The following is a 17815-nucleotide window of genomic DNA, read 5'->3' as shown; positions in this document are numbered from 1 at the left end:
GTGAAATATGTTCCACTGGTTAAACAAGTTATCTTATATACTTAGCACTTGTCATCAGTGAGTTTAAAGTCATTTAAAAAAAAATATATTGATAATGTAATAAATAAATTGTAAAAATCCAATTTGGATCATGTGGAGTAAAGCAAATGTTTAATAACATACTCAATAAATAATACTAAAAATGACACTTATGAACCAGGAAAAAGTAGAATAGAAAAAAAAAAAAAGTCATTCTGAAAAAAAAAAAAGAATTTTAGTTAAAGATGAATTTGTACTAATTTGAAAAGGACAAAGTGATTGATCAATTATATTAAAAGACATAAAAAAACAAAAGACCTATTGTTTTAAAACTGCAATGACCATAGCTAAGTACATTGATTAGAACACCTATGCCAGATCAACAGGAAACAAGGAGGTTGAATACCACATAAATGATAAAGCATACTATTAGGTTAGATACAAATTATGATACATTACCATCGCTTTTATTTCCAAAGTTATCTCTATTCTAGTCAGGCCTTCAATTGCAAATGTACCCCATGCACATGATGCAAGCACAAGAACAGCATCTAGCTTGCATTAATTTTTTAACGTGTAACAAGAAAATATTTTGCTGTGCAATATGTTAAAGGTACTTATTTTCTGTGAAATAGGGTCGAGCAAAACATTTTCATTGATTTCTAAAAATGCCTTCGTTCAAAACTAATATCATAGGGACTTATTTCACTTTTAAATTTTAATATTGGAACAAAACTCATTGAGCTGTGATTTTTGTTACGGAACTTATTTCACATTTGGTTAAAAAATTAGGTCCGGAACACATTTTCTAGTATAATTACATATTTTCTGAGATATAAGTTCCGGTAGAACATATTTCCTATGACATTTGTTCCGGTGGAACAATTGTCACGCCGGAACAATTTTTTTGTTACACATGCACGTGACGTTGCTAACGAAATTGACATGACATTGACAACGTCGTCATAGGTAAAATAGCGATAAAAAGATTATCATTGTTCATCTCAACTCGATTGCCTTTCTCGCTTGAGCCGTACCGGTCCCGGCTCAAGCGAGAAAATCAATCTCGTTAAGATGATCACCGATAATCTATAAATATTATTCCAACGATCTATTATTTTAAATAAAATATGAGCGTGTATCGATTCTCTGAAAGTATAAAGATTCTCAAATATATAAGAATTAATAAATTTAGTATTGTACATCTTATCTGTTCTATGAACCCTTCGAGATGCAGTCAACATGTTTAACTGCGTTTTATTTGAACCGTGATATTTTAAACACCGATGTTATGTACACACAACAAGGAAGTGTTTACTCATGCGTATGTTTAAAAATATATCCGGACATTTTTGTTGACACTGTATATACAAGTAAGTTCTATTCTAATATATCTATATCCAACGAATTTATTTGACATTTTTAAAATGAACACTAAGTGTATGTTATTAACTTATCATTACTTTTAAAAAATGTGTAATATAATGAATGTGTGGTTATGTACTGATCGACTAAAAATCGACCTTATAACAAGTCTACTGTTACAACATTTATTGTTCACTATAAATCGAACACGTATCCAATAAGATTAAAACCGACCGTGCTGTATAGCCAGTCAAGGTCGTTAAAAACTTCCATTTGTTGTAAGATTTAAAAAATGCAGAAAATCATAATCACATTTTATAAGGAATAGAAAATATCTTCCATTTCTGCACGTCGGAGCTTTAAAAAATATGGCTTTTTCAAAAAGCGAAAAAAATAGACGATCTTTTTCAACTGCATTTTAAGCCAATTTTTACCGCATGATTATATATATTTTGTTGGTTGTAATGTAACATTAACTGCTGCTACCTGTTTTTCTCTAGTTTGTCTTCGAGTGAAAAAAAAACCATAGGGAACACCACTGGTACCCTATGAAAACTGCATTACGACTAAATGCGCTCTTGTAACCCGATGCTCAATGTAGGCCTTGCGTGGCCAGAGTTCGTAACACTAGATATAAAGGGGCATGCATTTTATTGTGGGAATTAAAAAAACTTGCATAATATTTTATAAAATGATTAATATATTGATAATAATATAAAGTACGTTATTTACATTTTTTATCATAAAAAAATATTCCGTTAAAAACAAGTCAAATTTCATTTAATATTTGACATTTTGATGACTTTCATTGGGAGGTGGACACAGTGACTAATTATACTGGTCTCCATATTCTAACAGAGACTAATTATACTGGTCTCCAAGTTCTAACAGTGACTAATTATACTGGTCTCCAAGTTCTAACAGAGACTAATTATACTGGTCTCCAAGTTCTAACAGAGACTAATTATACTGGTCTCCAAGTTCTAACAGAGACTAATTATACTGGTCTCCAAGTTCTAACAGTGACTAATTATACTGGTCTCCAAGTTCTAACAGTGACTAATTATACTGGTCTCCAAGTTCTAACAGAGACTAATTATACTGGTCTCCAAGTTCTAACAGTGACTAATTATACTGGTCTCCAAGTTTTAACAGAGACTAATTATACTAGTCTCCAAGTTCTAACAGTGACTAATTATACTGGTCTCCAAGTTCTAACAGTGACTAATTATACTGGTCTCCAAGTTCTAACAGAGACTAATTATACTGGTCTCCAAGCTCTAACAGTGACTTATTATACTGGTCTCCAAGTTCTAACAGAGACTAATTATACTGGTCTCCAAGTTCTAGCAGTGACTTATTATACTGGTACTGGTCTCCAAGTTCTATTCTTGATAAGATGATACGAATACACGAATACATTATATTTCTAGGTATTGTAAATCATTTAACATAATACACACACTGAAACTATTACGAGGGAAGGAAATATTGTGTAGTTAAATAAAACTTTATCTGATAATACTAATAATATAAATGAAACACTGATAAAGAGAAGTGCATTTCATTCTAAGTTCTCTGCTTTGTTTATTTCTAGAATGTCGAATGAAAAATTGTGTGCTGGATGTTTACGCGATAATGAAGAAAATATAGCAGACACATGGTGTAGTAATTGTTCAGAACTCGTGTGTAAGTTTTGTGCTAAAGTACACCGCCGATTTGACCCTCCGCATAAAATAGTACAACTAGATAATTTAAGTGAGAACAATTTTTCTCTTATCGAAAGTTCAAAGTACTGTGGAACTCATAGTGATCAAAAATCTGTTTTGTTTTGTTCCCAGCATGACCAATCTATATGCGACTTGTGTCTTTCTGACGATCATGCTAACTGTAAATCAATTATTTCAATTGAAAGAGCAGCGAAAGGGGCGAAGGAAGGTACGGCGGCAGATGACTTAGAAAAACGGTTAAAAGATATCGGAACAGTGGCAAGGACATCGCTGAAGGAGGTCAAGACAAATGTTGATTCTCTCGTTAAGCAAAAGAGCGATATTCTACAAATGGTATCGACTGTGAGAAAGGAAATCGAAAATCGTCTTGACGAACTGGAACAAGATATAACAACGGAAATAGAGAAACAGTACAACACGTGCCAACAGCGGGTCATGGAACAGACAACAGTCATGGAGAAACAAGAAAAAGAACTTATGGACAGAAACTCCGATATAAACTCGTTAAAACTGTGTACAAATGACATTCAGTTTTTTCAAACTATTAAGACATTAGACGTCAGTACGCATCAATACGAAACAGAGATGACAACTAAGATAACACGAATAAGCTTAGAATATGAACCAAACGAAGAGATATCGAAACTTCTTGCTGCCCTGAAAACGTTCGGAAATGTTCGTATATCGGAAACCGATTTGGAATTGCACCACATTCCAGATAAAATGCAGCAAAGTCAAGTTCAAGTAAAACACTCAAAGACTACAGTACGTACGCATAAATATGATACCTTAAATATAAAATAAGATGTGGTATGATTTCCAATGAGACAACTCTCCATCAGAGAATTATTTACAAAGTAATTGTTATTAAATTCGCAAATTGTTTCCATGTTTTAAGATGAATAGGGGTATTAAATTTGCACACTTTTAAACTAGAATGTTGATATTTTCTCTTTTTATGTTACATCGAAAAAGGCACAAATTAAACCAACTAAATAAAAAAAAACAGCAATATTTTTTTTTACAATTTGACACCCGCCCCCACCCCTAAAAAAATCAAAATGGGTTTTAATGATCTTTTCAACCTCAATGTGAGAGGTATGTTTCTTTCTTTTCCCGTAAAGATGGGACACAATTTAGCTGTCTTATTGCAATTCGACTGTTATATTTATGACCATTTTGTCGTCTGTTTACCCATGCACGGATTTTGAAAAGTTAGGTTTGAGTGTTCATGATTAAGGAAAATAAAAATAAAATCGCTTCGAATTCAGTAAATCATCAGTTCATACGAGCTATTAATACAATTGATCGAACTATAGATCGGATGCGTCTATTTGTTTAAATAGTTATCTATACCACATTTAAATGTATTGTTTGCAACGAATTTATCGTCAGTGGCGTAGCTGGGTCATTTTTACGTGTACGCCCAAACCTTGGCGAGAACTATGAGGGGTTCCAACCGCTAAATGTTAAAGCACCTGCTGGTAGTAATAATAATAATAATAATAATAATAATAATATCTTTATTTAGAGAGAGTAACTCATTTGGATTACACCAATTTTCAATAAGGCTCTCTTAATACAATAATAATTACATAACAAATTAAAAACCAATTGTTCAGAGAACAATTGAAGGTCTTTCCACCAATAAGGATCTATTTTGATATGAAAATATTAAAATTCAGTTGAAAATGTCAGTTCCTATGGCTTAATGATGTATAAATATGAATTTTGAGCAAAGGTCAAAATCTAGAACGTCAAATTTACTGATGACCTTGACCTATATTTCAAGGTCATAAACCAGGGACCCCAAATAAAAAGACCCTAGGTCTGTAATATGTATAGTTAATGAGTTATATCACTTTACGTTTAATTCTTAATATAGGAGGGGCAAAAACTCCCATTTTATGTCTACACACCCTTTTAACCAAAATATATAAGTTACGACATGTCGCAACTAACAATTTAGTAAAAATAATTTGTCGGTATCTTATAAGGTTAATGAAAATTAGTGAAAATAGGCCAAAATCAAAATTTAGAATATGACCTTGACCTTTGACCTTTACCTAATTTTCATTTTTTTGGACCAATGATCTCAAAACAAAAGACCCTAGGTCTCTATCACTTATGGTTTTCTAGTTTAAAATACATTTCAACATTTCAAATACAAAAGGGGAACTAACTCTAATATGGAGTCTCTATACGGCTTCGGTCAAAATAAAACAGAACATCCTGAGGATGTAACGAGCAATTTGGTAAAATAAATTTGTCGTAATCTTTTATGGTTGCGAAGGAGTAGTGGCCACAAGAAAAACAGTGTTTGGGGAGATAACTCTTACAACGTAAAGTATTTGGTTACGCAGTGGTCAGTTTTAAAAGTGCATACGCTTTACGATATCATATTCCAAATATCTAAGCGACATCTTTTGAAACATCAATACTACGCAAGAAAAGAATTAGGCGGAAGAATAAAAAAAAAAATAATAATAATAATCAGAAGAAATCCAATAGGTCTTTCCACGGAAAGGTGGAAAGACCTAATAAACAATGCATCAATAATAATGGTAAATAAAGATTATGTACAATTTAAAATACAATAAACATTTATGATATGGCATTACAGTAAAAATATGATGGTAATGCTAAAAGTACATAGATTTGTATTTATGTTTAAATTCGGATATTGTATTTGATTTTTTTATTGAATTAGGAAGAGCATTCCACACTTTTGGTCCATTGTACGAGAAACTAGACTTATACAACTCTGTATTTGGTTTTGGAATAATAAAATTATCTGAGGATGAAAATCTCGTATTATATTTTTGGTTTGCAGAAGCTGATACAATGAGACTGGACATATATTCTGGAGCTAAGCCATGTTTTGCCTTAAACATTAGTAATGATTTGTGATAAAGTATTCTTTGTGTGATTGGCACAATGTTACATTCGTGAAATAATTCTCTTGAAGGTTTGGTGTAATCATGTTCGTCTAAAATTATTCTTGCTGCCCTTTTTTGCAGTTTTAGTAAACTATCTAATAGAAAGTTATTACAGTTTCCCCATATTGAACAACAATAATCTAAGTGAGGTAAAACGTAAGCGTTATAGTACATTTGTCTAGCTTTATGATTTAAATATTTCTTTATCCTTTTTAGTAAAGCTAAAGAAGAGTTAACTTTTTTGATTATATAATCGATATGAGAAGACCAAGATAGAGATGCATCAATAAAAACACCTAGAACTTTTTCACATGTACTTTCTATAATTTGTTGTCCATTTAAAGCAAGATTAATGTTTTCATTTGATGTAACGGAAAGCTTTTGTTTAGATCCAATGCATATAGCTTTCGTTTTAGATACATTTACAGCCATTTTATTGTCATCACACCAGCGAAAAATATCTTGTAAAACCGTATTAAGTTTTTGACTGATGCAACTTTTGTTTTGTCCAATGACTGATATGGTGCTATCATCAGCGAATAAATCTGTGTTATGATTAGGATTAGAAAAAGGAAGATCATTAATAAAAATTAAAAACAACACCGGTCCTAATACGGATCCTTGAGGTACACCCGTTTTTTGTTTTTGTACGTCTGATAATGTATTTGAAATAGATACTTTCTGATATCTGTCAGCCAAATATGATGTAAACCAACGTAATGAAGTATAAGCTAATTTGTATTTGTTTAATTTTTGAATAAGCAGTTCATGATTGAGAAGATCAAAGGCTTTTGCTAGATCTAGAAATACTGCTCCAACAAGATCGCCATCATCAATGGCTTTAAGCCATTTATCTATTAAAGCTGTTAAAGCAGTTTGACAAGAATGGTTTGCACGAAAGCCTGACTGCATTCTATACAATAACTTGTATTTATTAAGATATTTTACTAAGTGTGTTTTCACATGTTTTTCAAGGATTTTAGAAATGAGTGGTAAAATTGCAATTGGTCTATAATTAAAAACATCCTGTTTTGAGCCTTTGTTCTTATAAACTGGTATGACTTTTGCCAGTTTAAATGAGGATGGAAAAATACATTTTTTCATACTCAAATTAAAAATATGACAAAGTGGTAGTGAAACAGCATGAGAAGACATCTTTAAAAATTTTGCACTTATGGTATCAAGGCCTGTTGCTTTTGATTCATCTAGTGCTTTTAGTTGTAAACACACAAAATCATAACCCATAAGTGGTATAGAAAAATACACGTCATCTGGTACATGACCCGATACAAAATCACCAAGTTTGTTAAAACAACTACTAGAATTGTTGATGTTTTGATCTATATTAAGATTATCTGTGATATTTGTGAAATAAGCATTAAAAACATCAGCAATGCCTTTTGGTTCTAAAATTTCCTTTTTGTTACAATCACTTATGATTTTTATACTGGTATGATTGTCGGTACCGCTGACAGTATGTAGGTGCTTTCATAATTTACTGCTGTTGCTCTTTTTTTGTTCTATGATATTGGTATAATAATTTTGTTTCGAGTTTTCGATGAGATATTTGACTTTATTTCTCCAAAGTCTATAACTATACATATCTTTTTTCTTATGATAAAAATCACGTTTTCTCATGCTATCTAGAATTTCATCACAAAAGTGGGTTCGAAAGGGACGATGCCCCCGATAGCTATCGAAAATGAGATACCATAATGATTCCTGCAGTAAAAAATCATTGATAGCAACATACTTTTGAATCTAAATGGTTTATTTGTTTTGGTTAAATTTTGTAATATGTTAACTTATTCATCGTGTTAAACTGGAAGCTAGCCTAATGGTCATTGGTTTTAGAGAAAACGTCCAAACCAATATTACTTTTAAATAAGTTTATAGGGTGCCGTGAGTGAGCATACAATCGACAAAAGCACCTTTTAATGAACACGAAAAAAAAAATTTCTAAGAGGTGCAATATAAAAAAAATTCTGGAACACCTAGGATTTCTTCCCACAAAAAGTGAATCAATTTATCATTATTTCCTTTAAAGAGATTTAAAAAAAATCTAAAATTTTCTTTTGCTTTTTTTTTTCTTGATCTGGAATATTTCACGACAATCTATGAAGGTTTATCAATTGAACATGTAAACAATTAATAGCGTAAAGAAGAGTACGGCTATCTGTCTATCAGAAAAGAACGAAAACAAGTGCTTTCAAAATTTTAGCTTTAGACATTAGTCATAGAAAAAGTTTCTTAGGCATTTTCATAAAATTCGATGAAGGTTCTACAAGTAGTTAATGTAATTGAGAAATAACAAAATGTAAGCCCAAACTGCGACCACTTATTAATTGCAGAAAGAAATACATTTTGTCCTTAAAATGCGGGAAAATTAAAGATATAATCGGAATACTCTTTTGATCATAAACATTTTCTGTCAAACTTTCGAAAAACTTCACGGAGAGTCATTCAAAAGACTTTATCCACAATCGGAACCTAAATATTGATGCCGCTTTGTCTCGCTTTTGGGACATAAATCACAGGCTCGACAACAATACAAACAGCATATCGAATCTGAGCAGATAGTGAATTGTTTTAAATATAAGAAAAGTACGTAGATTCAGACTTTTACAAAAGATTCGAATAAATATATTAAATGATCTATTTGAGTAAATTTAGTCCCTTTTTATTCAAAATTACAATCCAATGAAAAAAAGAAGCACAAGGCTGATGTGCTTTTGACCAGTTTTTCTTATTCTATGTCGATTATTTGTTTCATTTTCAAAATTCAAGTGTACGCCCGGGCGTTTTGACGTAAACGTAGCTACGCGCATGATCGTCAATATATTCATGTCTATATACTTGGATACTTATTGGTCAAAAATCTATTTGGACAATGGTAATATGACATACATTTTGGCTTGTGAGAAAATCAGTTTGAAATTTTTATCTGTTTAATTATGTGTTTTTTCCATGCTCATTCTGTTTTGTTCTTATTATGTAAAACATGCATATTTTAAAAACAGCAATCGTAATATTTCAAGTGCTGTATTTCATAAAAAAAATATTTTCATGACTGATTACCGGTATTCATTTGATCTTGATGGACTAGTTATGGGGCCCGCCATCCGGATGCAGGACCCCCTGCTGTAGTGAAAGCTCATTGGTGGCCATAGGTGGCCTTCGGCTGTTTTCTGCTCTTTGGTCGGGTTATTGTCTCTTTGACACATTCCCCATTTCCATTCTGAATTTTAATCTGTGTAAGGATGACAGACAAGGTTAGATTATAAAGTTTTTCATTCCTTCGTATTGACTTATATCAGTTAGTTTTTTTTTAAAATTCAGACACTCAATGATCATGCAACACTCACAATTGTCATTTACTTCTTGGTCCTGAATATGTATGAAATACTTGCCACTGGACGTAAAGTGGACTACAAAAAAAATTATTTTTCCCCCAATATTTCGCATTTTTATTCTATTACGATAATTATGTAAAAATCAAGATAATTCAGATTTAGCACTTAAAATAATTGTCATTGGAAATAACCACTTTTGTCTCGTTCAATAGTTGTAGGAATAAAAGTAAGTACTCACTCACTCATCAGCCTTATGTACAAACATGTGTATTTTAATACATTGTGTCCGACTTATTTTCTTCAAAACAGAAAAGTAATGGACGAAATGGACATTGGTCGGGATTCTATAACCAACATAACAGACAACATCAATTTGAGCTAGACATTGCATTCTTGGAAGGAAATGTGACCGGTGAGGGAATCGATAAGATTGGAAAATTTACCATTACTGGTACATGGGATGTTTCTAGTAGAAGTATACAGTTTAGGAAACAGTACAAAGGCGCACATTGTGTTAATTACAGTGGTCAGCTATCACCGGATAGGTGTAAGATGGAAGGGCAATACAATATTGGTGGTTCTACAGACACATTCATGATGTCATTTGTTCCAGTATGTATTTGAAAACTGTATGGTGAAATACAAAAAGATTTTTTTTTTTTTTACTGTATGGTGAGATACTAAACGTTCTATTTGTCGAGTCTGCGGCATTTATATCGCGATAGCGAGACATAGCCATCATTGGTTCCATAATGCAATTTAAAACTGTATGGTGAAATACCAAAAGTTTTTTGTCTGGCCTGCGACATTTAACCGCAGTATCGGTTAGTGTCGTTTTCGTAGAATGAAAATTATGACGACTTTGAAGTAGTTCTATATTCTGAATGTGATAGAAAATGAGATTACACGTATGTGTTCATTATACATGGATGAAGTATTTTCGCCACTCTGTTTTTCATAATAACAAATTAAACAAATAATAAATTAAAGGTGAACACAAAATAAAAGGTCCGTGTTCTTCTGTTCTAGATATACTGTAAGCCATTGCAAATACGGCGAGAACTAATTATATCTAGATTTTTCATATATTTAACATTGAAGTCTTTATTCACAAACTATGAAAAAATTACACGGATTACATAACATTTTCTATTTTGTTTTGGTTAAACTATGTTAATAAAATATGAGAAGAAAAGTAAGGGTAAGCGGGCAACGTTTTTATTGGCAAGACATGGATAAAACAAGAGGATTTCGAATATCTGACAAAAAGTTAAAAACAATAGTAGCAAATATCGTCAAGAAACTGGGTTTGGTTTTTTATCTAATGGTTTATTTTTTTCTAGCCATATCCTGCAGTATCTGGGCATTGGACCGGCTTCTACAATCAAAATGGTGATCGGCATGCCTTCGAGCTGGACATTGAGTTTGGAGGGAATAAAGTCAGTGGGCAAGGAGATGATGGAATAGGGAAATTTAGTATTAACGGTGATTGGATATCTTCTTCTGGTAAAATACATTTCTGTAAGCAGTACCATGGTGCACATAGTGTAGATTACAGTGGTCAGTTATCATCTGACGGTCGCAGCATGAAAGGAAAGTATAACGTCAGTGGTTTTTCTGACAGTTTTACTATGACCGTTGTATCACTATGATATTGTCTTACACTTTATTTTGGAATAAAGTATCTGTTATCACATTTGTTGTACTTAACATTGATTTTGCATAGTTCCGTTAAATGTATCCGATGATTAACCAAACATTTCAAATGTTTACATGATACACACATTTAAGACTGCTTTACAGTAACCACACATTTCAAATGTTTACATGATACACACATAAGACTGCTTTACGGTACCTGTGTCACTTTCATCTACAGAAATATATGAATACAATGTATTGCGACACTATATAAAGTTCAATGATTCTTCCCGAGCACCTCCACTTTTCAACCAATAGAAACTGACCACGAATTAGCAGGATAATTCTGTAAGTTACATTAAACACCAATCAATTAATCAAACAATATTCATTGTAAGGGTGCTAAAACGCTTACTATAAAAAAAGAAGATGTGGTATGATTGCCAATGAGACAATACTAGTATGTCACTCACAAAAACGGAAAGTTACTTTTGATTTAAACATTTTCGATATGTAGATTTAGAAAATTGGCTACACAATCTTAATTCTATTATAAGCTAGATGGTTTTGTCCCTATTTGAGGACCTTTTACAGATGGAGTATTTGATGAAATTCTGTTTCGCCTGCGACAAAAATCACAGAATGCGAGAATAAAGATAACAATCTTGCGGCGACTGTGTAAACTATTGGTATACATTGTTTCTGCCTGTAATATGTCCATTGTAAATACATTTTGTATATGGTTTTCTCGTAAGGTCAACATGTACATCAGAATAATGCTCACCTGGCCTGACCTTGACCTTATTTGACCTTATTTGCTGTATCAGTAATCAAGGTAAAGTCCGTAGTAATTAATGGACGTTTTAATGTAGCTCAGGTATTGTAAGTAATATATCAACTATATTTGGCGTATGGGATTTTATAGTGGTTACATTCGACTTGCAGGTTTCATCTTATCTTGACCACATTTTAATGTTACATAAGACAATTTTTAGTTTTTTTTAATTGATCTTTTTCTCAAGTACTATACCAAACAGGACGACTATAATTGGTGTATGGAATTATTGTAAATTGCTGTCTGTCATGGTTCTTTTTGCCTTGACCTTAGTTTCAGGGGTCATTGAACATTTGTGATTAGGTTATGTGCTATTTGTAGACAAATATGTTTTTTTTCAGATTTTGAACAAAGATTCAATCAAGATAAATGAAGCGGGAGAGACATTTTATTACGTACACTTTCATTTCTCCAAAGATTGGTACATTGCCTGAAATATTTCCCAAACATGAACACTATTTACTTTATACAGTAGCCCATATAAGATTTTCTTATTCAAATGATATCAAGCATCCTACCGTTCTAAATTAAAATGCCATTTCTGCTTACACTTAAAAACAATCACGAATATTTTAAATAAGATGACCAGGTCAAATGAAAGGAGCTGTTTCTGTGCTAAGCATGCATCATTTGGTCGTAAGGACAAATACTGGCTGACTCGATGTCAGAATAATGTGTCCGAATAGATTGACATGTCTTCCTGAGGACTGTTATTTATACGTAAACGATTTACTCGTCGTGCTGGTCTAGCACAAACAAAGGGGAAAAAGAACGTTCTGTATGCCTGCCAATGAGACAACTCTATGCAAGCACACGCATTGCACATCTAACAATTATAAAATGTATTGGTCACCATACGACCTGGATTTATAGTCCTAGCACACCACCATGTTCTTGTCAACAAGAGACAACAACCAGACCAAATATTTATTTTGACTGAATTCATGTTGAATATATAAAAATAAGAAGATGTTGTTTAATTGCTGATGAAAATAAAACTCTCCTCAAGAGACCAAATTACTCAGAAATTAAAAACTGTTGGTCAACATACAGCCTTCAACAATGAGCCAAACCTATACCGAATAGTCAGTTACTAAAGGCCCTGGAATGACAAATGTTAACCAATTCAGAAAAACTACTGACTGGTATGGTTTATGAACAATAAACAAATATGATATAACGCAATAAACGACAAAAAATGATATACCGTTCCCTGACTTGGGACAGACAGAGTCTGGTATATGAACTTTTTATATAAGTATCACATACACTTAATATAATCAATCATCAATGCAATTCAGATGAAACATACCAAACAGACAACTTATGTACAATAATAGCATACAGCAGTGTTAACATGTTGCTTATAGTATCTGATAAACTGACAAAACCATGAAAACTAAACATTAACTAATGAATTTTGTACATGTGTTCAAGGTCATATGGAACCGGCCAGACAAAAATGTGCACCTGATAATCATTTATTACACCAACTTCAATGGGCCTTTTTACTCATAGTATATGAAAAATAGACAAAGAAAGCAAATTCAACATTGTTTAATGAACCAAGAATAAAATGCAAAGGAAACCTGCCAACGGTAATGTCTGCCTTACAATCATTTCATACACCAACTTTACAGTATCTAAGTTATCCAAGAAAACGTAAGCTTGATCACTGATCCATGAAATGGCGTTGAGGTCAGGTCAACTCTGTCAGATAGACATGTAGACCTTGCAAGGAAACAATATACCAAATGCTGTTATCATAATACTCATAATCGCCTTTACTAAGTATGTGTGGTTCATGTGTGACTGCCTGGACACATTCAGGACCACCATGATATGCATAATTGTTGGTGTGCTCAAGCAAGGCAGATGAGGTACGCGGAATTTTACTGTGTATACTTGTATGTAAACAAAACAAGATTGTATTACAAAAATTTTTGTAGTTCTACTTTACATAACTGCAACACATGCCTTCATCAACTCAATATCAGAACAATGCAGGTTCATTAATCAATAAAACGCATCGAATATGTCATCATGTATTACCCACGTCTGCCATGCCGACTTTTCAGCCTTTCCATTGATGGTGAGACAGTTGAATATCCTGTGAAACATGCAAATTGTTTAAAAGGCGCAGACTTAGGACCAAGGCCATGATCAATTTTGTGATACTATGTAGATACACCATGTCTTATAAAACAAGAAGATGCCGAATTATTGCCAATAAGACAACTCTCTTTCAGAAACTGTCGACGAATTATTACTCATAAAAAAAAAAGATATCGAATGTTTGCCAATTATACAACTCTTTTTCAGAAACTGTCGACACACCATGTCTTAAAAAATAAGAAGAGGTCGAATTATTGCCAATGAGACAACCCTCCATCAGAAACTGTCGAAACTCCATGTCCTATAAAAATAAGCTTATGTGAAATGATTGCCAATGAGACAACTCTCTGCCAGAGACTCCTGAGGCACTCCATGTTTAAAAATAAACTAGGAATATGTGAAATGATTGCCTATGTGACAACTCCCTCATTGAGACTTCGTCGACACTCCATGTCTCATAAAAATAAGAATATTTGGTATGATAGCCAATGAAACAAATCTCCACTACAGACTCTGTAAATACTCCACGTTTAAAAACTAAAAAAAAATAGGACTATGTGAAATGATTGCCTACATGTATGTGACAACTCTCTCCGAAACTTTGTTGCCACACCATATATCCTAAATTAAAGTTATTGGGATGAGTGCCAATGAGGCAACTCTACACCAGACACGTTGTTGCCGCACCATGTCTTAAAAATAAAGTCATGTGGGATGAGTGCCAATGAAACAACTCCCCACCAGAGACTTTGTTGCCACACCATGTCTCATAAAATAAAATTATGGGGCATGAGTGCCAATGAGACAACTCTACACCAGAGATGTTGTTACCACACCATGTTTCATAAAAGAAAGTAATTTGGGATGAGTGCTAATGAAACAACTCTCCACCAGCGACTTTAGTGCAACATCATGTCTCATAAAATAAAGTCATGTGGGATGAGTGCCAATGAAACAACTCCCCACCAGAGACTATGTTGCCACACCATGTCTCATAAAAGAAAGTAATGTGGGATGAGTGCTAATGAAACAATTCTCCACCGGAGACTTTAGTGCAACATCATGTCTCATAAAATAAAGTTATTGGGATGAGTGCCAATGAAACAACTCCCCACCAGAGACTTTTTTGCCACTCCATGTCTAATATAAAATAAAGTCATGTTGGACGAGTGCCAATGAAACAACTCTCCACCAGAGACTTTGTTGCCACACCATGTTTCATAAAATAAAGTTATTGGGATGAGTGCCAATTAGACAACTCTACACCAGAGAATTTGTTGCCACACCATGTTTCATAAAATAAAGTTATTGGGATGAGTGTTAATGAGACAACTCTACATCAGAAACCTTTTTGCCTTGCAATGTCTCATAAAATAAAGCCATTTGGAATGAGTGCCAATGAGCCAATTCTCACTCATACAGCCTTAACAATGAGCAAAACACTAATCGTTTAGTTAGCTGACAACAATTTTAGTGGGAATTAACAAACTGATTGATGTACAAAACAATGTACGAAAAAGCAAATATGATGTACAGCAACAAATGACAACCATTGAACTCCAGGTGTCTTGCTTGGGAAGGACACATACACGAGTTTGCCTTTTGAGTTTCCCTCAGGGTTAGCGATTTGTATTGCACGAACAACCTATTCAATACTCAGCCACATACGACAAATGCCAAATTAAAGGCTTCTTGATTGTGACAGGCACACACAGAATGTGTCCGGGTTTACTTTGTCTGAGGGGCACAATATTACCTATGTGTTCAACTGCCCCCTTCTTATGTGCAGAATATTAAACTCAATAGGAGAATGGCGCGTTAATTACAATAGTTTTCCTTAAAACGAGAAATGAATAATATCTTATATCAATCAATATATCATTTTAAAGATGAATGTTTTCAAACTTCACAGCAAATGACAAATGATTCATGTACAACAGCTGTGTTAATTAACATTCTTTCGTACCATGCCTACTTAAAAAACAATGAACTAGTAAATACAAACAAAACAAATCAAAGATGATTTTTTTTATTAAACAAATTAAACATGTTATATATCGAAGCATTTATTGATGGAAAGTATATGTTTCCCTTCATCAGATCTTTAAAAGTATTAAAAAAACCAGATGATAAGCATGATAAAAGGATATATGTTTTTTCTCCATAAAATCAAGAAGATAGGGCTGTACAAGTATTTAAAAAGGTCTAATGATGAAAGACGTATTTTTGTTTTATCAGATAGGGTTGTGAGAGTATTGAAAAAAAAATGATGATGAAAGGATTATGTTTTCTCCATAAAATAAGGCTTAAAAAGATTTGAATTAAAAAAATCTTGTTAATGATAGACGTTCAGGTTTCAGACCCATTTTTGCAAATAAAATAACAGAATTTGGGACAGAGATAGTTAAGAGGTAGGAAACAGGCATGTTGAATTCAAGTTCACAAATGATTAATAACAATAAATTCAAGTCATGAAAACCTTTAGTGGAAGTCAGAATTTACTATGAATTACTATACAGTTGGATACAAACCTGTATTATTCAGATTTGGGAGGGGTTCTTAACTGAACAGCAAGTTCATTTGATGACCAGTCATTTTTGAATGTTCAAAATAAACCTGTGACAGGTTTAGTACTGTTCTTACTAGTCGTATAACGATAATTAGGTTTTAAGCGACTTAGTCGTATACATGGCTGTATTTATGACTGCCGAAAAGTTAACTTTGGTACAGGTCCGCTACTATTTTATGTTAATTTTGAAACCAGTCCTACAACAAGTTAGCTTTGAATATTACAACTCCGATCGAACCAGACTTGAAGGCCGTACGGTGACCTATAGTTGTTAATGTCTGTGTCATTTTGGTCTTTTGTGGATAGTTGTCTCATTGGCAACCAAACTACATCTTCTTTTTTATATTTGATCTGATGTTAACATTTTGCTGTTCTGCTCAACACTCCGTTTCATTTTAACCAGGATCGCTCAACATTGATTTTATCATAACACGTTTTTGAATGTCTTTTTTCTTGATATACACAAAACAGATTAAATAGATATGTTTGCAAATAAAGTACTCATAAAACTTTGCTTAATATACAAATTTCTCCATGATCTGCCTTTTTGTTAATTGAAAACAATATTGGTTATACTCATACAGTGCATGGGGGACTTTTGATATATTCTGCATTGATACTATATTTCAATAATATCGTCGTATATACGTATACATGTACTCCTGTAAATCCTATAAACTGGGTTATAGTATCGAAAAAACAATGGTAATAATGCATATTACTTAAATTATATAAAATAATCATGATTAACGAATATAATATTGGTGTTCAGTTACTAATATTTATCATGTTTATGGTCGGGTATATTTCGAAGTGTCTAAATTACTAAATGTTCTTTGTCTGCACCAACTAATGATGTCAGCATGTCCTCTGTTTGTTCAAAGATTATTTGATTGCATGAACCAAGCTGCACTATATTATTTAAATTTATATACTGCATAATAGATCAATAATAGTTTTATAGGGATGATTGTATAATACAAAAAACAACAAAATATTGGAACACAATGACTACAAATATTATCCGCATTACTTCAATCTTTGAGTTTGTCTGTCCCTCTGATATCTTTCGTCCCTCATTTAGAGTGCCACCATTTCCTCTTTTTATTGAAAATATTATTGAAGTGTCACATTAATTGAGTAGTTCTGGCATTTCATGCTGGCTTGTACATTTTGTATAACGGAATCATTTGACAGCACCAACAGAAAACTAACCATATTTTGACTGTATTATATAAATTTAAATGACC

The 17815-nt window shown here is 32.8% G+C and overlaps 1 protein-coding gene across 1 annotated transcript; it reads left to right on the top strand.

Annotated features, from left to right (window-relative positions):
- The first annotated feature begins 1213 nt into the window (after nt 1-1213).
- On the top strand, nt 1214-11101 carry LOC139498209 (uncharacterized). The gene is made up of 4 exons (XM_071286562.1): nt 1214-1391; nt 2981-3878; nt 9715-10017; nt 10749-11101. Exons 2-4 carry the CDS (start codon nt 2982-2984, stop codon nt 11055-11057), a joined length of 1509 nt encoding a protein of 502 aa, XP_071142663.1. The 5' UTR covers nt 1214-1391; nt 2981; the 3' UTR covers nt 11058-11101.
- Nucleotides 11102-17815: the final 6714 nt, after the last annotated feature.

Source organism: Mytilus edulis, chromosome 12, assembly GCF_963676685.1.
Source record: "Mytilus edulis chromosome 12, xbMytEdul2.2, whole genome shotgun sequence".
In the NCBI taxonomy this organism is placed as follows: Eukaryota; Metazoa; Mollusca; class Bivalvia; order Mytilida; family Mytilidae; genus Mytilus; species Mytilus edulis.
Note: the sequence above shows the minus strand (reverse complement) of the source record. Positions and strands in the feature narration are given on the sequence as shown.